Genomic DNA, 19743 nt, shown 5'->3' on the forward strand with positions numbered 1-19743 from the left:
ATTCTTTGCCCAAAATACCCTGGGAGATGATCATGTGTTAAACTCAGCTGCACTGACATGCGTTAGAGAAATATAATAAAAAGCTTTCCTTTTTATAGATTTTTTAAAATAAAGTATTTAGCATCATTAAGGGAACTGCGAAGAAATGTGTCCTTAGGGAGGGGGAGGAGAGGGTAGAGGGGACCGAGCTTGAATCTGGAGTAATCTGTTCTTTCCCTGATTTAACATTGAGCCTGCCACAGACTGGCATCTAAGATTTTGCTGCTGGCAGGGACCCCATCTTCTCATGGACTAGCAATGATGCTCAGAGACATTTAATTAAAAAGTGAGTTGTGGGTCCTTTTGTCCTGTTCAGCTTCCTCCTGAGCATTCATTCACAAGCCATGCTTCTGCAAGCTCATCGATGTAGGCTCAAATTGGGTTTCAGAGATGCAACTGGTAAAGATGCTCTTTAAAAACCAGTCTGGGGAAGCTCCACCATTAGTAAATCCAGTCCTAGAAGCCAGCCCAGGACACTGGCAGATAAGGATTGAGCCAGCGACCTGACTCAGAGTCAGCAATCTCCACCAGAACCGGAGTGGGACAGAACCAGCTACCTAGGACAGAGCACGAACAAGCTCCCTTGGGAGCAGAAGCCAGGAGAAAATCCAGTCTCAATAGCCAACCGAGTCCTGGGACACTGGCAGCCAGTGACCAGATCCAGAGTCAGCGATCTCCAGCAGAACAGGTTCAACTCCAAGCCAGGGACATCTGCAGGAGGGGATCCAGACCAGGATTTACAGAAACAGGGCAATGCCAGCAACCTAGGCCAAAGTAGGCCTGAGATAGCAAACTCCAAGGGAGCAGAGCAAGGCATAGGAGCACTGAGCTATCTCTAGGAACACCAAGTAACCAATGGGGTAACTAGAACTGTGACACTGACTGTACCACGAGGAACAACTCGTGAGCTTCCGATTCACTGGCACCTAGAAGATTATTCAGCTGAATCTCAGAAAGCCCCAACCACACCTACTAGAGGAAAAGATGAGTAGAAAAGGTAAGATCACATGCTACACCACAAAGAGCAACACAACACCAGCAAAACCTAATAGACCCTCCAACCGCAAGGCCTGAACAACCAAATATGGATGAACCAGAAGAAAATGACCTAAAAAATAACTTCAAGAGACTGTTTGAAATTCTTAAAGATGAAATGAGAAATTCCCTTAAAGAAATTGAGGAAAAGTCAAACAAAAAATTGGAAGATATCAGCAAATCATTTAAAGAAAACCAAGAAAAAGAAATCAAACATATAAAAGAAACTATTCAGGACTTAAAAACTGAAATAGAAACAATAAAGAAAACACAAGCCGAAGGAATTATAGAAACAGAAATCATGAGAAAAAGATCAGGAACCACAAAAGCATGCATGAATAGCAGAATACAAGAGACAGAAGAGAGAATCTCAAGTGCTGAAGATACAATAGAGGAAATAGACTCATCAGTTAAAGAAAACATTAAATCTTAACAAAAGCTTAACCCAAAACATCCAGGAAATAAGGGTCATCATAAAAAGACAAATCTTAGAATAATATGTATAGAAGTAGACGGTCAACTTAGGCACAGAAAATTTATTTAACAAAATCATAGAAGAAAACTTTCCCTACCTAAAGAAAGATATGCCTATGAAGATACAGGAAACTTACAGAACACCAAATAGACTGAATCCAAAAAAAAAAAAAAGAGTCTTCTTGCCACATAATAATCAAAACACTAAACATACAGAGTAAAGAAAGAATATTAAGAAATGCAAAGGAGGTGCGTTGGTGGCGCACGCCTTTAATTCCAGCACTTGGGAGGCAGAGGCAGGTGAATCTTTGTGAGTTCGAGGCCAGCCTGGTCTAGAAGAGCTAGTTCCAGGACAGGAACCAAAAAGCTGCGGAGAAACCCTGTCTTGAAAAATCAGAAAAAAAAAAAAAGAACTGCAAAGGAAAAAGGCCAAGTAACATATAAAGGTAGACCTATCAGAATTACACCTGACTTCTCTGTAGAGACAATGAAAGCCAGAAGGTCATGTTCAAGCATTATACAGACATTAAGAGACCACAAATGCCAGCCCAGACTACTATACCCAGCAAAACTGTCAATAACCATAGAAGGACAAAACAAGATATTCCATGACAAATCTAGATTTCACCAATACCTTGCCATAAACCCAGCCCTACACAAAATATTAGAAGGAAAACTCCAACCCAAGGAAGATGACTACACCAACAAAAACACAGATAATCGATGATCTCATAACAGCAAATCCAAAAGAAGAAAAAAAATCACACAAATTAATATTACCAACAATGAAAACTAAATTAACAGGAGATAGCAATCACTGGTCATTAATATCCCTTAATGTAAATGGACTCAACTAACCTTAAAAGGCACAGGCTAACAGATTGGATATGAAAACAAAATCCATCCTGCTTCTGTATACAAGAAACACATCTCAACCTCAAAGACAGACATCGTCTCAAAGTAAAGGGTTGGGAAAAAAATATACCAATCAAATGGACCTAAGAAACAAGAGGGTGTAGCTATCCTAATATCTAACAAAATAAGACTTCAAGTTAAAATCATTCAAAAGAGACAAGGTCATTTCCTATTAGTCACAGGAAAAATCCCTCAAAAGAAAATTTCAATACTGAACATCTATGCCCCAAATACAAGGGCACCGTCATATGTAAAAGAAATACTTCCAAAGCTTAAATCATACATTAAACCATAAATTATCCCAAAAATTCTCCCAAGGAACTTCTACAACTCAAAAACACTTTCAGCAATGTAGCAGGATACAAGATTAACTAAAAAAAAATCAATAGCCCTCCTGTACACACATGATAAAAGGGCTGGGGAAGAAATCAGAGAATCAACACCCTTCACAACAGCCACAAACAGCATAAAATATCTTGTAGTAACTCTAACCAAACAAGTGGAAGACTTTAAATCTTTGAAGAAAGAAATTTAAGAAGACTCCAGAAAGTAGAAAGATCTCCCATGCTCTTGGGTAGGTAGAATTAACATAGTAAAAATGGCAATCTTACCAAAAGCAATCTACAGATTCAATGCAATGCCCATGAAAATCCCAGCAAAATTCTTCAAAGAACTCGAAAGAACGGTACTCAACTAAATATGGAAAAGCAAAAATCCCAGGATAGTCAAAACAATCCTGTACAATAAAAGAACTTCTGGAGGCATCACAATCCCTAACTTCAAACTCTACTACAGAGGTACAGTACTGAAAACAGCCTGGTTTTGACATAAGAACAGACAGAAGGATCAATGGAACCAAATAGAAGGCTCGGATATCAATCTTCAAACACCCGATTTTTGACAAAGAAGCAAAAAAATGTCAAATGGAAAAAAGAAAGCATATTTAACAAGTGGTGCTGGCATAACTGGATATCAGTATGTAGGAGAATGAAAATAGACCCATATCTATCACCATGCACAAAACTCAAGTCCAGATGCATCAAAGACCTCAACATAAAGCCAGCTACACTGAACTTTATAAAAGAGAAAGTGGGAAATATGCACATGAACGCATTGGCACAGGTGACTACTTCCTAAATAGAACCCCAGCAGCACACTGAGAGAACAATAAATGGGACCTCCTGAAACTGAAAAGCTTCTGAAAAGCAAAGGACATGGTCAACAAGACAAAACAACAGCCTACAGAATGGGAAAAGATCTTTACTAACCCCATATCAGACAGAAGTTTGATCTCCAAAATATGCAAAGAACTCAAGAAGTTGGTCATCAAAAGAACAAATAATCCAATTAAAAATGGGGTACAGACCTAAACAAAGAACTCTCAACAAATGAATCTAAAATGACTGAAAGACACTTAAGGAAATGTTCAACACCCTTAGTCATCAGAGAAATGCAAATCAAAACAACTGAGATTCCATCTTACATCTGAAAGAATGGCCAAGATCAAAAACACTGATGACCACTTTTGCTGGAGAGGTTGTGGGGGAAAGGGAGCATTGCTGATGGGGATGCAAGCTGGTATAGCCCCTTTGGATGTCAGTGTGGTGATTTATCAGAAAATTAGGAAACAACCTTCCTCAAACACTTTTGGGTATATATCTAAAGGATGCTCAATGGTACCACAAGGACATGTGCTCACCTATGTTCATAGCAACTTTGTCATAGCCAGAACCTGAAAACAACTTAAATGCCCCTCAATCGAAGAATGGATAAGGAAAATGTGGCACATTTACACAATGGAGTACTAAACAGCAGAAAAAAATAACATCTTGAATTTTGCAGGAAAATGGATGGAGCTAGAAAACATTATTATTATTTTAGATTTATTTATTATGTATACAACATTCTGCCTCAATGTATGCTAGCACACCAGGGGGGGCGCCAGATCTCAGTACTGATGGTTGTGAGCCACCATGTGGTTGCTGGGAATTGAACTCAGAACCTCTGGAAGAGCAGGCAGTGCTCATAACCTCTGAGCCATCTCTCCAGCCCCCGAAAACATTTTTTTGAGTGAGGTAACCCAGACACAGAAAGACAATTATCACATGTACTCACTTGTAGGTGGTTTTATAACATAAAACAAAGAAAGCCAGCCTACAAACCACAATCCCAGAGAACTTAGACAATGAGGACACTAAGAGAGACTTATATAGATCTACATGGGAAGTAGAAAGTAGAAAAGAAAAAAATCTCCCGAGTAAATTGGAAGCACAGGGACCTTGGGGGAGGGTTGAAGGGGAGAGGGGAGAGGCAGGGAGGGGAGCAGAGAAAAATGTAACGCTCAATAAGTATAAAAAAATTTAATAAAAAAAATAATCAGTCTGGGTTTGAGGGATTTTTTTAAAGAACTTTCCTCGTCATCTCAGCACTTGAGGACTGGAAATCTTGAGTTGGCCACTCTTTCCACTGAAATGAAAATGTCATTCTGCTCGTTGGATAACTTAACTTATTCAAGAGAACAGCCAGTGTAGGAGGGTGAGCACTTAATCATATTAGAAAGTCCTAGATGAGAGTAGCTTCAGGCCTCGATTGCACTTTCAATAAGTATTTAGAAGAGGGAGGCAGTAAGTAAGAGAGATGAAACCGTGAGCCTCATCTCTGGAACATCCCATCAGTCCTCAGTGATTTTTATATAGTTGTCTGATAAAATACTCCACTTAAGACCTCCCACTGGAAGAAAGGTGCTTATTGGCCCAGTGAGTGCACCTGCCAGGCCCCCTGCCTGCTCACCTGTCTGCACACCTGTCTGCTCGTCTCCACTGAGCTAGGCAAGAGTTGGGAAATCAGTTTTGCTTGCAAAGCAGCAAACCACACCTCTGCAGCTGCAGCCCTGCCTTGTTTAGTTGCTGGGAACCAAATCAGGGACTTGCATGTGCTTGGCAAGTGCTCCCCACCAACTGTATCCCCAGCCCCTTCATTGACACCCCAAGTGACCCATCTTTCCCCGTTACTACTTCAGTTTACCACGTCAGGCTGAAAAGAGTTCCAGGTCTTTAGTCATCTTTGTAGCTCAGTTTTCACTCTCTCAAGCAAAGTTAGCGTTGTCTTGAGCACCATGTGACTACAATTCAGTTCTGTATCGAATTTGTTATCTGCCTTGGGTCAGGTAGGAAAATGGGGTTCCCCCTCAGGAGTTTGCTAAAGTTCTGGAGGTTACTGTGAAAGAAATATTAAACATGATGCTTGTTCCCCTTAAACTTGAAACCAAAATGTCTAATTTCCCGTAAGCACAATAATTGATAAATTATATGAGTACAACAGAAATGAAGAAGACAATAGCAAAAACCCTCAAAACACAAATATTTGCATCAGGAAGATTCTGCAGTCCAGGTAAAGTGTGCTTCTCTTTAGGAAGCATTTGTGGTACGGTGCGACATCTTGAACCTGATGCCATGCCGTTAAGCACATTTGATTCTAAAAAGTCTTTTCAGGTAGACACGTAATTCAACATAGTGGAGAAAGGATGGGCTTAGCAAAATTGTCACCCTGGAAAGGGAGGCTTATTGTTTCTGTTTTGACACTCAGTTGCAGAAAGAGAACAGCCCCCGGAGAAGCGGCAGTTTCCTCTGCAGTCAAAAGGAAGACGACGCCCACCCTTTTCCACACCAAGGAGACCTCCGTGCTCCCCGGCCTGTGTCCATGTGGCCCTGTGCAGACACTGATTCCATCCCATTTGAAGACCGGCCGCTTTCCAAACTGAAGGAGTCGGACCGGTGCTCGGCCAGCGAGAACCTGTACTTGGACGCTTTGTCCATGGACGATGACCCAGAGGATCCGCCACCCCTCAGGAACTGCCTTGCCAAGGTCAGCCTGGGTTTGTCCTCTGAGGTTACCAGCAGCAGGAGGGAGCCAACATTCGGTGCAGCCAGTGTCTGGACCACGACCCTACTCCCGTGGTCAGTTTAACGTAGCCGTTTTGTTCTGGGTTCAGAAATGCTGGACTAGCCTCCCATGTAACATGAAAACTCTCAAGAACAAGTGTAGTCCCCAAAACTCAGTAGACAAAACAAATGTATAGTTTCTGCTTTTCTTGAAATCATTATGCATTTTCTGATTCTAGAAAACTCAGATGGCTGAGAAATAATTCTGTATTAAAGAATATCTTAACATTTAGTAGATATCACTAAATGGCAACCGCAATAAATATGTTATTCTGGGCAAAGGGAAAAACATCCAACAAGTGGATGGACAAATGATTGAGTTCGAGAGAACCACCAAAATTTCTGCGGCACGATGTCACTTATTTTCCTCTGATGATTGTATTTTTAAAGCCACAGTTTAAAAACTGGTATAAGAATAGTGAGACCCTGTCTCAATTAAACCCGGATGATGGTGTGGGCACCCTACTGCGGGCATCATTACACATGAACCGGTTTACAGTGATTGTACTGGCTACTGTTCTTCCAAATACTTCATACTTACGGGACTTGTCTCGGATTATGCTGAAATATGGGGACATTATGAGAGTTGAATGTCCCTGGTTCAAAATGCTGAGACCATAGGGTTTCAGGTTTCCAGCTATCATGGAGTTTGGGATATTCACATGTTCATAAAAAGGCATCTTGGGGATCGGACTCGATTCAAACACAAAAATCACTTAAGTTCCATACTCATCTTATGCCTGGAGCCTGAAGGCAATTTTATTCTATGCTTATTTTGTGTGTGAAGCAAAGTCCAGAATTTTCAGATTTTGAAGTATTTCAGGTTATGGATTTTTAGATTAAGGGATGCTCAACCACGTACGCCAGTCAGGTCAGTGAAGTCACATGCCTTACACCCATCAGTGTGTATCAGGTCAGTAGGATGTCAGTTGGTTGGTCTGCCCCGCCACAGATCTGCAGGCAGTGTCCGTGGTATAGCTTTGTAGCAGAGAGACCCTTACTCCTCTGTGTGGTGGATGCAAAGGCTTGCTGTCTGTGAGGAAGGCACGCTTCCATATGGCTGTGCCAAGGAATATGGTTTCATTACTGTCCAGTGATTGTTTCTTCCAAACCATGCCAGCATGAGAGTCTTTTTCAATAGACAACCTTTGTCTCTGCCGCTGTTTATCAGCACAGTTCCTGCTGCCCTTCAGGGGAAGTCACCGCTTTTCTACATCTGATCATAACCAGGAACGTTCAAAAACAAGCAGGAGTCCCTGCCCCAAAGATGCCACTCATACCAACCTCCATAGCAAGATTGGACCGGAGGCCATTGGTCTCCCACCTCCCTGCCCACTGTCATCTTCCACTCCAACTCCCCCCCCCCACATGCACCTGGACCTACTCGGAATTGCCAGTTCTTTGAGCTCCATATAGTGGGGGTGTGGGAGAACCATTTACTCAGCAAGCTTTCTAGTCAGTATTTCTCACTCAGGCGGTGACTACAGAAGCTCCTACCCCCCCCCCCCCCGTGATGCTGTGGATGCAGCTTTTACTGTTCCACTTCAAAGGGCTTAGGGCAGTAGCCTAGGACTTGGCCTCAGTGAGCATTTTGAACCACATCTTAAGAGACCATAGCAAAACAAGTCACTTAGTGCAGACGGGATTCCTAGGAAGCCAGAATCAGTTGGTTCTGACAGATGTTTGTTTGTTTCTTTCTTTCTTTACAGGAAGAAGAAAGTCGCAAGGGAAATCTTCAAAGGTAAGCAAAATTGATTGCTAAATTCTAAATCTTTTGCCTTTAAGGATGCAGTGTTTTCATGCAGTGTTTGTGGGTATTCTCCAAAATACTGTACAGTAAGTAGCAGCTGTTAAACTATTTGTTTTCTAGATTAGCATTAGCAAAAAGGCAATGTGCGCTGGTTTGTGTCTTAGGATAACAACTGTGTTTGCCATGTCCAGAGGAGTGCTTGAAAAAAAAACCAGTCTTTCAAAGGTCTGTGGAGACTTTCTTATGGGCAGCTCAGAAAACCATTTCTGAGGCGTCCTTCATGGCAAATGGCGGATTTGTTTTGTCTTTGCAATCTTCCCTGCTGTGATTCCCAGAGGGAACCGACCTTAGCTGCAACCCTCATATTAGCTGCACCCAGCTTCCTCCCTGACAGCCTGTGCTCTCTGGCTTTGCCTTTTCTTCCCTCCGTAGACGGACACGTGTTATCCCCATTGCATCCTGTGTCTCTGGCAGTTTGCTGCCGTCAGCTCCCTCATCCTATTTTTCCCTCTGATCTCGGAGGCTGTAAATACAGACTGTCTCCTTTGCAGCCTAGACCGTCTGTTTCCACAGAACCCACAGAGTTGCCCGGACTTGGTGTCTTCCCCAGGCAATGCAAGTATACTTGTGAGCCTGGGCTCTGGAAGTGATCTGCATCTGCCTCTTGCTGTGTTTCCGTGGGTCTGGGATTTAAGTGCTTTGGGCCGTAGTTGCTTCATCTGTAAATAGGGAAGTCCGATTCTTTGAAAGATTTTGTTGTTTTCTTTGTGGCGTTCACACGTATGAACACACAGGAAGCCAGAGAAGCACATGGTTCAGCTGTGGCTCCATCAACTGCTGTGCCCGTTCACAGGAGCAATCGCTCTGTGTCCAGATGAAGGCCTGCGCCATTCGCGTTTGATACCCAGGCCTCCCATCTTCCTCTTTGCACTGTAACTGTGATTTTAAATCTTATTTGCTTCTGCTGATTTCAGAAGTAGTCAACATGGGGGTTGCAAATTTTAAGTAGCATCAAGGTGTCTGAGACCAAACAATGAAGGTGCCGACCCCTCCCCAGGCCATGTGGACCCCCTGACTTGTAACCATGTTGGGGCCCTGCCTCATCTCTTGCACCAGGAGGTACCCGGCCATGCTTCCAGTGGATCCTAGCCCTCTTGTTTCATCAACGTGGCCGTTTCTAAGGCCCACACCCCTCCATTCTTCGTCATCTCTGTGCTCCTCCATCCAGCTAACCCCACAAAGCCCTCACTCGTGACTGCCACTAGTGGTTCAGTGTAGCAACCTTTGAGCATTTAGACACAGGGCAGCCTCAGTCTGGCTTTCCTGTTACCAACAGGTTCTGTAGAGAGTGATCTGGGAACCAGGTATGAGATCCCTTCTGGCGTGGCTAGGACTGAGTTAGAACCCTAGGTATAAAGTCTGTCTGTCAAGCTGAGAGGAAACAGATCTAGTGGGATGGTAAGTGGGTGTCCGCCTTGCCTCCCACTTCTGCTGCAAGCTGGAGCGATTCTGTCACCTGAGTTGGTGGGCGCACCCGACCCCCAGCCTCTGACCATTTGTTTTCCCTGGTGGATAGGCAAGCAGCATGAAGACCCCACTCACCTCCTGGTTTGTCCAGTCTGCCACCCCACCGCCTCTGTGGAGACTGGAGAGCAGAGGGAAAGCGTTCCCCAAGTTTCTGTCAGATTAGAACATGAGAAGTTGAAATGCTGGCAAAAGAGCAAACACAGAGAGAGAGAGAGAGAGGGAGGGAGGGAGGGAGGGAGGGAGGGAGGGAGGGAGGGAGGGAGGGAGAGAGAGAGAGAGAGAGAGAGAGAGAGAGAGAGAGAGAGGCCACTTGTCTATGGAGAGGAAAGCTGGGACAGAAGGCGAGGACGCCCCTTACTGAATTGGGTGGGCTTGATCGTATTCTAGTTTGAGACAAGACTCAAAACTGATCAGGATTTCCACTTCCCTATTTCCTCCGACATCTTCCAGGTGGCCTTTGGAGACTAAAGTCAGTGTCCTTCCAGCCAGTGGAGGATGAGGCTGTTTGGATGAAAAGAGATGTGAACCTGTAGATGTTTCACCAGGGTCTCTCTCTGCCCGTCCTGTGGCTCACAGTAGCTAGAGAGTATGGTGTGTTCATCTTCACAGGTTCATGGAAGCCAGCAGAGGGTGATCCTCCATAGTGGCTTGAGTCGCTGGACCACAGTCTGGAATTAGCTATGACTGTGGGTGGGTAATCCACGCATCTCTGTGGCCATGGAGGGAGTAGCTCTATTCAATTCAGACCAAGGCAAGGCTGCAGGCACAATTGCAGAGCTATACAACTGTGGGCATTCATGGGGTAAGAGTAACAACCATGCAGGATATCAAGTGGCTGACCCGATTTTTTTTTTAATGGTTTATTTAACTTTATTTTATGTGCATTGGTGTGAAGGTGTCAGATCTCGTGGAACTGCATTTTCAGACCGTTGTGAGCTGCCATGTGGGTGCTGGGAATCGAACCCGGGTCCTCTGGAAGAATAGTCAGTGCTCTTAACTGCTGAGCCATCTCTCCAGCCCCGGCTGACCCGATTTTTAAGAGCCAGGTAGAGGCAGGCACCTCCACAGGTACATCTTGTGTAGAGTACAGTCCAGGAGCTGACCCCTTCTGTTTTTTTCCCCCAGGGCTGTGTCTGTGTCCTGTATGTCTGAATTCCAACGTCTGATGGACGTCTCCCCATTCCTGCCTGAGAAGGGCCTACCATCTGCCAGCAGCAAGGAGGATGTCACTCCACCCCTGTCTCCCGATGACCTGAAGTACATCGAGGAGTTCAACAGCAAAAACTGGGACTATACTTCCCCAAGGGCTGGGACCGATAGGCCTCCAGACCTCTGGGCAGACAGGACCGAGGTGGGGCGGGTAGGACATGACTCCACCATGGAGCCTTTCCCTGACTCCTCCTGGTACCTGACCACAAGTGTCACCATGACGACAGACACCATGACCAGCCCAGAGCACTGCCAGAAGCAGCCACTGCGGAGCCATGTCCTCACCGAGCAGTCTGGGGTGCATGTATTGCACAGCCCCCCTGCTGTCCGCCGGGTTGACAGTATCGTGTCGGGAGGTGAGGGCAGGAGCCGAGTGGACCCCGAGGGCCCCTTTCCTATGAGCAGAGCAAGAGGGAACCTGGCAGATGCCAAGGGAGGTCATCCGGAACCTGTGCTCAACAGGTGGCCTTGCACCCCACCCAGACACTCCCGAGACTATGTGGAGGGGTCTCTCCACCCCCTAGAGAAACCTGTCTGCCCTTCCCTGGGGTTCCCCTCCCCATTGCACAGCCTAGATATGTCTAGGAACATGAGTGATGACATGAAGGAGGTGGCCTTCTCTGTCAGGAATGCCATCTGCTCTGGTCCCGCCGAACCACAAGTCAGGGACATGGCCTGCCAGACCAACGGGTCCAGGACAGCAGGAACACAGACCGTCCAGACAATCAGCGTGGGCCTGCAGACTGAGGCCCTGCGTGCCGGCGGTGTCACCAGCAGCCCCCACAAGTGTCTCACGCCAAAAGCCGGAGGTGGCACTACCCCCGTGTCTTCTCCTTCCCGAAGCCTTAGGAACAGACAGGTGGCCCCTGCTATCGAGAAGGTGCAGGCCAAGTTTGAACGCACCTGCTGCTCCCCAAAGTACGGTTCTCCCAAGCTTCAGAGGAAGCCCCTGTCCAAAGCTGATCAGCCAAATAGCAGGACCTCGCCAGGCGTGGCCCAGAAAGGGTTCAGCGAGTCAGCCTGGGCCCGCTCCACCACCACCAGGGAGAGCCCTGTGCACACCACCATCAACGACGGCCTCTCCAGCCTCTTCAACATCATCGACCACAGTCCTGTTGGGATGCGAGCTGGGAGCCGTTCCCGCTCGGCAGAACCTCGACAGGAGCTGGGTCCAGGCCAGGAAACGGGCACCAGTTCCCGAGGAAGGTCCCCCAGCCCCCTAGGCGTGGGCTCAGAGGTGTGCAGGGAGGATGGGGGAGAGAACACACCGGTGAGACAGGACTTATCTGCCCCCCCTGGCTACACGCTCACTGAGAATGTAGCCCGGATCCTCAACAAAAAGTTGTTGGAGCATGCCTTAAAGGAGGAGAAGAAGCTAGCCGCCCATGGCCCCTCAGGACTCACCAGCGACAGCCACAGCGGAGAAGCAGGACCAGCTGAACCAGGATCCATCGAGGTAAACTGGGTACCGCTCTGTCTCCCATCAGCTCTGCCTTTAGTTGCCTAGCTTAGAAAGGCCGGGTGGGTCCTGGGCACTGGTTTCGGGAATCCTTGTCAGTTGGCAGGAACGCAGTGAACCGTGAAGTGGAACAGACAGAAAGACAGACCTTGAATAACTTACAGAAGAGATTACTTTTACTTTCCTCAAAAATGATGAGGACGTGGTTTGCCCCGACTCTGTCCTCTGGTCTGGGTTAGCCTTTCTCTCTTGGTCTAGGAGTTGTACCTGCAGCACACTGGCTTTCTCTCTGTGTGACTTGGTGCACGGGTGAAAAGGGAGTGAGTGGAAACCATGCGTGCACTTGTGTCTGTCTCCCTGTCAGGACTCGCTGCAGACTTTATGTGGGCTTCGTGAGGAACGTGTTACCGCGTATTTGGGCCACACAGACACAAAACCCTTGTGACCCGCCCTGCGGTTCAGTTATTCCAAGGTCCCGAAGAGGCGCTATCTGAAAAAGACCTGGGCGGGAGACAGGAAGGAGACCAAGCAGAGCCAGACAAGATTCTCTTCTCAATTTGTTAGGGTCTCTCTTTATTAGCGAAATGGTTGTGGCTTATATAACCCTTGAATGAGGAATTTGGCTTGGGACGGGGGCAGGGGCATGGCAAGGGCAGGAAGGGGCAGGTCGACACACCTGGTGTTCTCTATTCGAGCGGAATCGGTCCTTTTGTGATTCCAACCACAAACAATCCTCCAGATAGTTGGAATGTGGGGCGGGTTCCGCTAACAGATAGCTCTCAAGATAGTTGGGTGTGGGGCTCCCCGCAAACATCCTTAGGACCATAGTCCCTGCTATAATCTTTGGGACAATGGCTCCTGACAAACCCTTTCATTGGGAACTAAAGAATAGGTTTTCGATTCTTGGGCCACCTCAGTAGAGACTGGCAGATTGTCCTCTTATAAACCTCTCTTCCTCATTGGACTCGGGCAGTGGATAAAGTAAAAACAGTGCCCCAATACAGTGTGGCAATGGTGACACCAATCTGTCAGCACTGAATTTCATTCTGATACATGTACCTCTATATCCACTTGTGTTCTTGCCCTGGAAGATAAAAGCAAGGCAAATAAATCGAAAACCACACAAGCAAACAGGGAACCCCACGGGTATGGTGTTACCCAGTTTTAATCCTAGCACTCAGGAGACAGAGTCAGGTTTATCGCCAAGTTCTAGGCCATCCAAGGCTGCATAATGAGAGCCTGTCTCAAAAGCAAGGAAGAAAATCCTATGTCCACAGCAAACGGAGCAGTCGGAGCAGTGATAGTGGTGACGGCGGATGGGGATCGGCGCCTCCCTGTTAATGTAGTGCTGACAGAGTGGGTCTGGCCTGTAAGTGATCACGTGACAGCTGCTCCTGGGAGCCTGGATGTGCCCGTGTTCTTGAGCATCATCCAAGCCCAGCCACTCCCACATACAGCACGGGCAGGGGCAGAAAACTGCAGGGTGCCCTCAGACTGCCCTCTGCTTCCTTGTAGCTCTGGCTTCCTGGGTGACAGGAGGAGAAAGGTGTATTTCCTTTCCCACTTGCCCACTTGCCTCAAATTGCTCACAGGGGAGAAATGATTAGGTTCCCTGTCCAGCCCTTGGAGGAGTACTTAACTCAAAAGACGAGTTTAAACCAGTAGGGCAGGCCTTGCTGATTTTGACTTTTAGCTATAGAAATGGCAATCCCGTGAGCTGCTCTTCCCAAGGTCTGAGTTCTAGGGACAGATTTCTTAAGAGTTTTATAATTTAATTATAATTAATTATTTAATAATTAATAATCAATCATTATCATTTAATTGGGGGTTGTGTGCAGCTTCAGAGGTCTAGCCCAGTATCATCATGGTGGGAAAGTGCGGCAGAATGCAGGCAGACGTGGTGCTGGAGAAGGAGCTAACAGTTCCACATCTGGACCCCCAGGCAGCAGGAAGAGAGGGACTCTGGGCCTGACTTCAAATTTTGAAACCCACCTCCAGTGACACACTTCCTCCAACAAGGCCACCGCTCCTAATCCTTCTCAAGTAGTGCTATTCTCTGATGACTAGGTTTAACATATATGAACCTGTAGGGGCCATTCTTATTCAAACCACCACAGTTCACTCCCTGTGCCCCCATGGACTTGTAGCCAGATCGTAATGCTAAATGCATCCGCCCAACTTCAGAAGGGACCGATTTCGTATGTGCTCTGAAAAGAAAGGACGTCGCAGAATAAGAGTTTTCAGGTAGCAAATGGTGTCTCCTCTGATCTTTTCACCCCCGAACCTCAGGAGCCCTCAGTTGTGGCCTGGGAGAGTCTGTTTGTAGATGAGTATGTTGCGTTCGGGTAAAACAGAACGCGTTTTCAGACATTGCCAATCGGCTGTCTTTGAGTTTCTACTCGTCTTAGAGACCACATAGAAATTAAGTTTGGGAACCAAAGAACCTTTGTATTCTTGACAGTGAATGAGAAAACGCAGAGGTATAATAGAGATGCCACGTGCTTTAATGGAGTCAAGGCCTTGTGATGCAAAACCCTTGCTGTCAACGGCAGTCACCCCTCACTGCCCTATTGTCCAGAAAGTGTGTGTTTAGATTCTTATTTGTGCATGTGCACGAGAACAGACACACACACACACACACACACACACACACACACACACACACGCCTGTCTTATTGGCTCCCAAACAAGCTGAGAGTCACGACAGGAGCACAGACGGTTTCAGAGCCCAAGAACCCGCAGGGAGGCCCACTGGCAGCATTTCAAGGCCATGGGCTCATCTCCCCCTTTTCTCAGCAGCTTGCTTGTTCTGGGTGCCAGCAGAATCCTGTTTGGTTGGACCCCACGTAATGGGCGCGTTGGGGATCACGCCTCATCTCGGCGAATTTGTGGGGGTCTGCCTTTGACACTCAGAGCAGCGGAGCCGCTGGTGTTTTCCCTGCCTGTACCAAGCACCCTGTGTGGCCTTGCCACCGGGATCTCCACACATGAGATCCCTTCCTTGCTTCTCTCTCACCCCACAAGTGGCCCTAGCTTCTCCCTCTCTTGAAGCTCGGGCAGCAAAGCAGAGTTGTGCCAAGAGAATGCTCTGGCATCCTTCCCTCCCAGAGCTAATACGGTGCAGGGGACGTGTGAGCACAGGGAGCCATAGCTTGTGACCAGAACAAGCCAGGCTGTGTGCCCAGCTGAGCCACTTTCACAGCTCCCTTGGTCACATAAGCGCCATCAGAGAGCTAAGGGACCACTGCCCGTCCTTGGTTCACCTTCCTTCTTCAACCTGTTGATACATGGCAGAAGACAGTCTTGTGTCTAAGTGCCATTGCCGCCTCCTCCTGCCTCTACCGCGGCCTGCCTCTGCGTGAACCCAGGGACCACCCGTTCTCTCTCTCAAGGCCACCTTGGCGCAGGGACTATACTTATACTGTTCTTCTGTTTGAAACAAACTTTCCAACCGACTTGGTTTTCTCTCCTTTTTCTGTCTGTCTGTCCAGAACCAAACTGTCTTACTAACTGCCCCGTGGGGACTCTAGCCCTGCCTGCCTCACACTGTAAGTGCCTCCTTCCTCACTTCCCTCCATCCAGAGAGTCGTGTGTGTAGCTGATGTACTCATGGCCGCATTCATCACCATCTGTGGAAATCCACGCTCATCCCCAGGAACAGACACTGAGTGCAGACACCCCGCTTGGAGTGCCTCCAGGGGTTAACCATTTAGCATGTAGATTTTGCTGGGATTTCTCCTCTCAGGGAGTTTGCAGTTGAGAAAGAACATTGGCTGGGGGGCATCTCAGGCACAACTCAAGTCTTAGTGCCCAGCGTCTGTTGGTTCCGACCCACCCATTGCTGCTCGCTGGCATTTCAGTTACATCTATGTGTTGCTGTGTGCTGGGCTATGTTGAGCCTTCTCTGTTTTGTTTTGTTTTGTTTTGTTTTCTCCTTTTTTCATACCACCATACCAGGAAGAATAAGTCCAAATGTATCTTGTCTTTTCAAGTGAGTCTATTGGCCGAAAAGTAAGTTCTTGCTAAGGACTGGCCGAATGGATCATAGCAGGGACATCCCTGTTCCCTGTATTTTTGAGAACTCTGGGATTGGCCTTCTTCAGAGCCTGAACTGAGGGAGGCGTGTGAGGAAGCACACATTTGGTTTGAGTCAAGGATGTAGTCACCCTCCTAATCTACCAGAAGAACTAACACAGAGCCGTGCTGTACGTGGTGACGCACACCTTTAATCCCAGCCCTGGGGAGGCAGAGATAGTGGACATTGGTGAGTTTGTGACCAGCCAGGGTTACATAGTGAGATGCTGTCTTGGGGGTGAGGGAGACATAGCTGCCATGGCAGGGGGAGAGGGTGAATGATCAAGGAAGTGATGGGAAGGGCCATTTGCCCACACAGCCACCTCACTGGTAGAGGACAGCGTCGCTCGTTGATGTGCACAGGTGTCTTGCCAAGGAAATGTTAGTTTCCGTGACGTCGCGGCTGCACATTTCCTTCTGCACAGGCAGGTGTCTCTGAGCTGGTTCTGTTCAGCCTCAGTGGGAGGAAGGGGCTGGATAGACCTGTAGCGGCAGCCACACCAACGGCAGCAAACGTGAACATGCTCGCTCCTACAGTGGTGGGAGCAGGGACATGGATTTCACATGCTGTACCCACCCTCCTCCGGGTACTGTGAGGTGAGGTAACGAGACACAGATACAGTCCCACCTTGACTTCGTGTGTACCCACACGGCAGCTATGAGTACATCCTGGCTGTCGCTGCACCATGGCATAAATGGCCCGGGGAAGATTCTCCTAGGTCAGGGAAAATGCCTACCAAAAGGAGGCATCTGATGGAATGGTCTCAGTGTTCCCTTTTTTGCTGGCCCCTCAGGGATGAGGGAAAGACTGCCCCATTACTCCACCGCTCTTACAGAAGTCTGTGGGTCCCTTGCTGCCCTTGGGTCATGACATCCTCACTGGCCATCTCTGAGCATCCTGTCATGTCTTCATCTTGTCCTGAAAACCATCGCCTGCCCACTGGACATGGCATCAGTCCTTCCATCCCTTCTGTCCCTAATCTCTTCATTCTGGCTTCTTCATTGTCATGTCTAAATCTTCTAGCTCGCCTCTTGACTTCCTTTGTGGGCCCTAATTCCATGACATCATGCTTGTGCCTTTTATCCATAATTATCACCCCCTCCGGACCTGTGTGAGCGTCATCCACGGTTCACTGCGCGACACAGCTTTCCGCCTTTCTGTGTGTCCGTAACTTCCACGTTTGGACATCCCTGCTCCCTGACTTGCAGGCTAGGAACACGTAGCTCCACAGTCCTTTAAAACAAGCAAACAACTGTCACGTGGTCAGCACTCAGACTGTTCCAGTGGCTGAAACACCGACGTGTGAGCACAGTCTAGTCCTAGTTGGTAAGACTGCTGCCTCGGTGGCGATCATAAAAGAAAACTAGACCTCAATTAAAATTTCTGCCTGCAGCATTTTTTTTCCCCACACTGTGGGAGTTTGTTTAGCCTTCCGCCAGTCAGCTTGGGATAAACAGTGGCAGAGTTCTGTTTGGCTCTCTTTGCTGATACAGCTGGGTTCCACCCCAGGGCTCTGTGGGCCTCAGTAGACTGACGTCCTGCGAGACTGACTTAGTAGGAGGTCAAAGATGGGACCCCATTGCTACATCATCTTCTCTGTGTTCGAGCCCAGTTTCGGAGATGTCCTACAAGCAGATCCATGTCCCCATGTTTTGTTGTGTTTTGTCGCGATGTAAAAGGTCACGTGTCCTGTGTTGCCAGTCATCCTTGTGGAATGTGTTACTGGTCGCTTTATGTTCCTCTCCACGCATGCCATAATCGTTCAGATGCTGTAGCCTCCTGGGCTGTTCCATTCAACTTCAGCATGTGTGACGTATGTTGGGGGCCATGGCCCACGTGACACTCCAGGTCTGAATAACGCTGTCTCCCTCTCTCGGCTCTGAAGGAACTACCTTGTTCTGCACTCGCGCCATCCCTAGAGCCCTGCTTCTCCAGGCCAGAGAGACCAGCCAACCGCCGCCTTCCATCCCGTTGGGCCCCACCTTCCCCCACTGCCTCACCGTCTCAGTCACCCGGAGACCGAGTGTCCTTGGAGGAGCACAGTGAGGAGGAGCCACCGGAGGAGAAGCCACACCTGTGACGTGATGCAAGCTTGCACGAATTATCACCAGAATAATTCACTGTAATTTGCACAACGAAACCATCACCATCCACCCAGCTCTGCCCCAGAGGGAAGATGTAGCTTTCTCAAGGTCAATCGATGTCTTTAAACACACACGGCTGCTGAATGTTCAACCTGGTAAACTGAGATGTTTCGGCCATGAAACAGAAAAATGTGCCTGTAATAATTTTTTCATAGCTCAGAAAACTATTTTTGCCTCCATCTTTTTTTACACACAATATATTAAACAAAAAGGTAAATAAGGTATAAATAGATTTAAGAGTTTTAATATGTACATCTTAAGAGATTCCAAGCAACCTTGTTCCCAATCCTGCTGCCTCTGTTCAATTTGCACTGTTTCGTTATGCTTGGGGTTCTCACTATTGAGTTCAGAGCGTTCTAAGTTAAACTTCATTTTGTTCAGTGTTAGGGTTTTTTTTTTTTTAAGAGTCTTTTTTAATGCTTGAGACTGCCCAACTCAGTAAACTCTTTGTAGTGAAAAGGCCACGAGGCCAGAAGAGACAAGAGCGTCTGTCATCTGGAAGGACGCAGGTCAACAACTGTGAAAAGGTACGGAGTCCATGAGATGGACTTAAGACTCACTGTGTGACCCATGAACTCTGCCTGCCGCACATCCTCGGGCACCTGTACATACACCGCTCCGTCCCGGCCCTCAGCTGCGTGTGCGTGCGTCAGTCTGACCCACTGTGAGTTGTTGTAACGTTCCTTGTGCTGCACTGTTCCTGCTGGTCCCCTGTACCAGTGAGACGACAGCACCGTTTTTAAGTTATTGTTAAAACGTTAACTGACGGTGTACAAAGCTCACTCGACATTTTCTTGTTTAAGGAAAAACACTACAAAAAAAAAAAACCATGAGGATGCCAAATTGAGAGAAATGATGGTGCCTCAGAGTCTGTCTGAGACCACGATGATACAGAAATAAAGTCCTTACAAGGAAGAAACAAGGTCTTGGGTGTCACACTTCACTGGCTCCTTCCCCACCCCGACCTCCCCCTGTCATCTTCAGCTCTACAGGGAATGTTTCTCCAGGTTTTCTGTCACTGGCAGAGTGCAGGGAAAGGGGATGTAGAGGAGGCAGCTGGTCACACATCTCCTGGGGCCGCACCCTTGCGACATGGTATTGTCGCTTGCAGGACTCTGGGGGTCCAGGAAAATAAATGGCTTTGTTTTTAACTGCAGACACTAGAGCTGAGGAGG

At 47.5% G+C, this 19743-nt stretch overlaps 1 protein-coding gene across 6 annotated transcripts in view; it reads left to right on the forward strand.

Moving 5' to 3' along the window:
* The window catches only part of Mtcl1 (microtubule crosslinking factor 1), a 129973-nt gene extending 110483 nt beyond the window's left edge, over nt 1–19490 (forward strand). For 4 of the 6 annotated variants that reach the window (XM_075955926.1, XM_075955925.1, XM_075955924.1 and 1 more), the window contains 4 exons: nt 6049–6327; nt 8114–8145; nt 10807–12346; nt 18310–19490. In XM_075955926.1, the coding sequence (XP_075812041.1) occupies nt 6049–6327; nt 8114–8145; nt 10807–12346; nt 18310–18504 (2046 nt within the window). In that variant the 3' untranslated portion in view covers nt 18505–19490. Of the gene's footprint in view, nt 1–6048; nt 6328–8113; nt 8146–10806; nt 12347–15840; nt 15898–18309 lie in introns of all 6 variants that reach the window. The other 2 variants (XM_075955928.1, XM_075955929.1) reach the window with 1 other exon arrangement.
* Nucleotides 19491–19743: the final 253 nt, after the last annotated feature.

This window comes from Microtus pennsylvanicus, chromosome 22 (assembly GCF_037038515.1).
Source record: "Microtus pennsylvanicus isolate mMicPen1 chromosome 22, mMicPen1.hap1, whole genome shotgun sequence".
NCBI lineage: Eukaryota > Metazoa > Chordata > Mammalia > Rodentia > Cricetidae > Microtus > Microtus pennsylvanicus.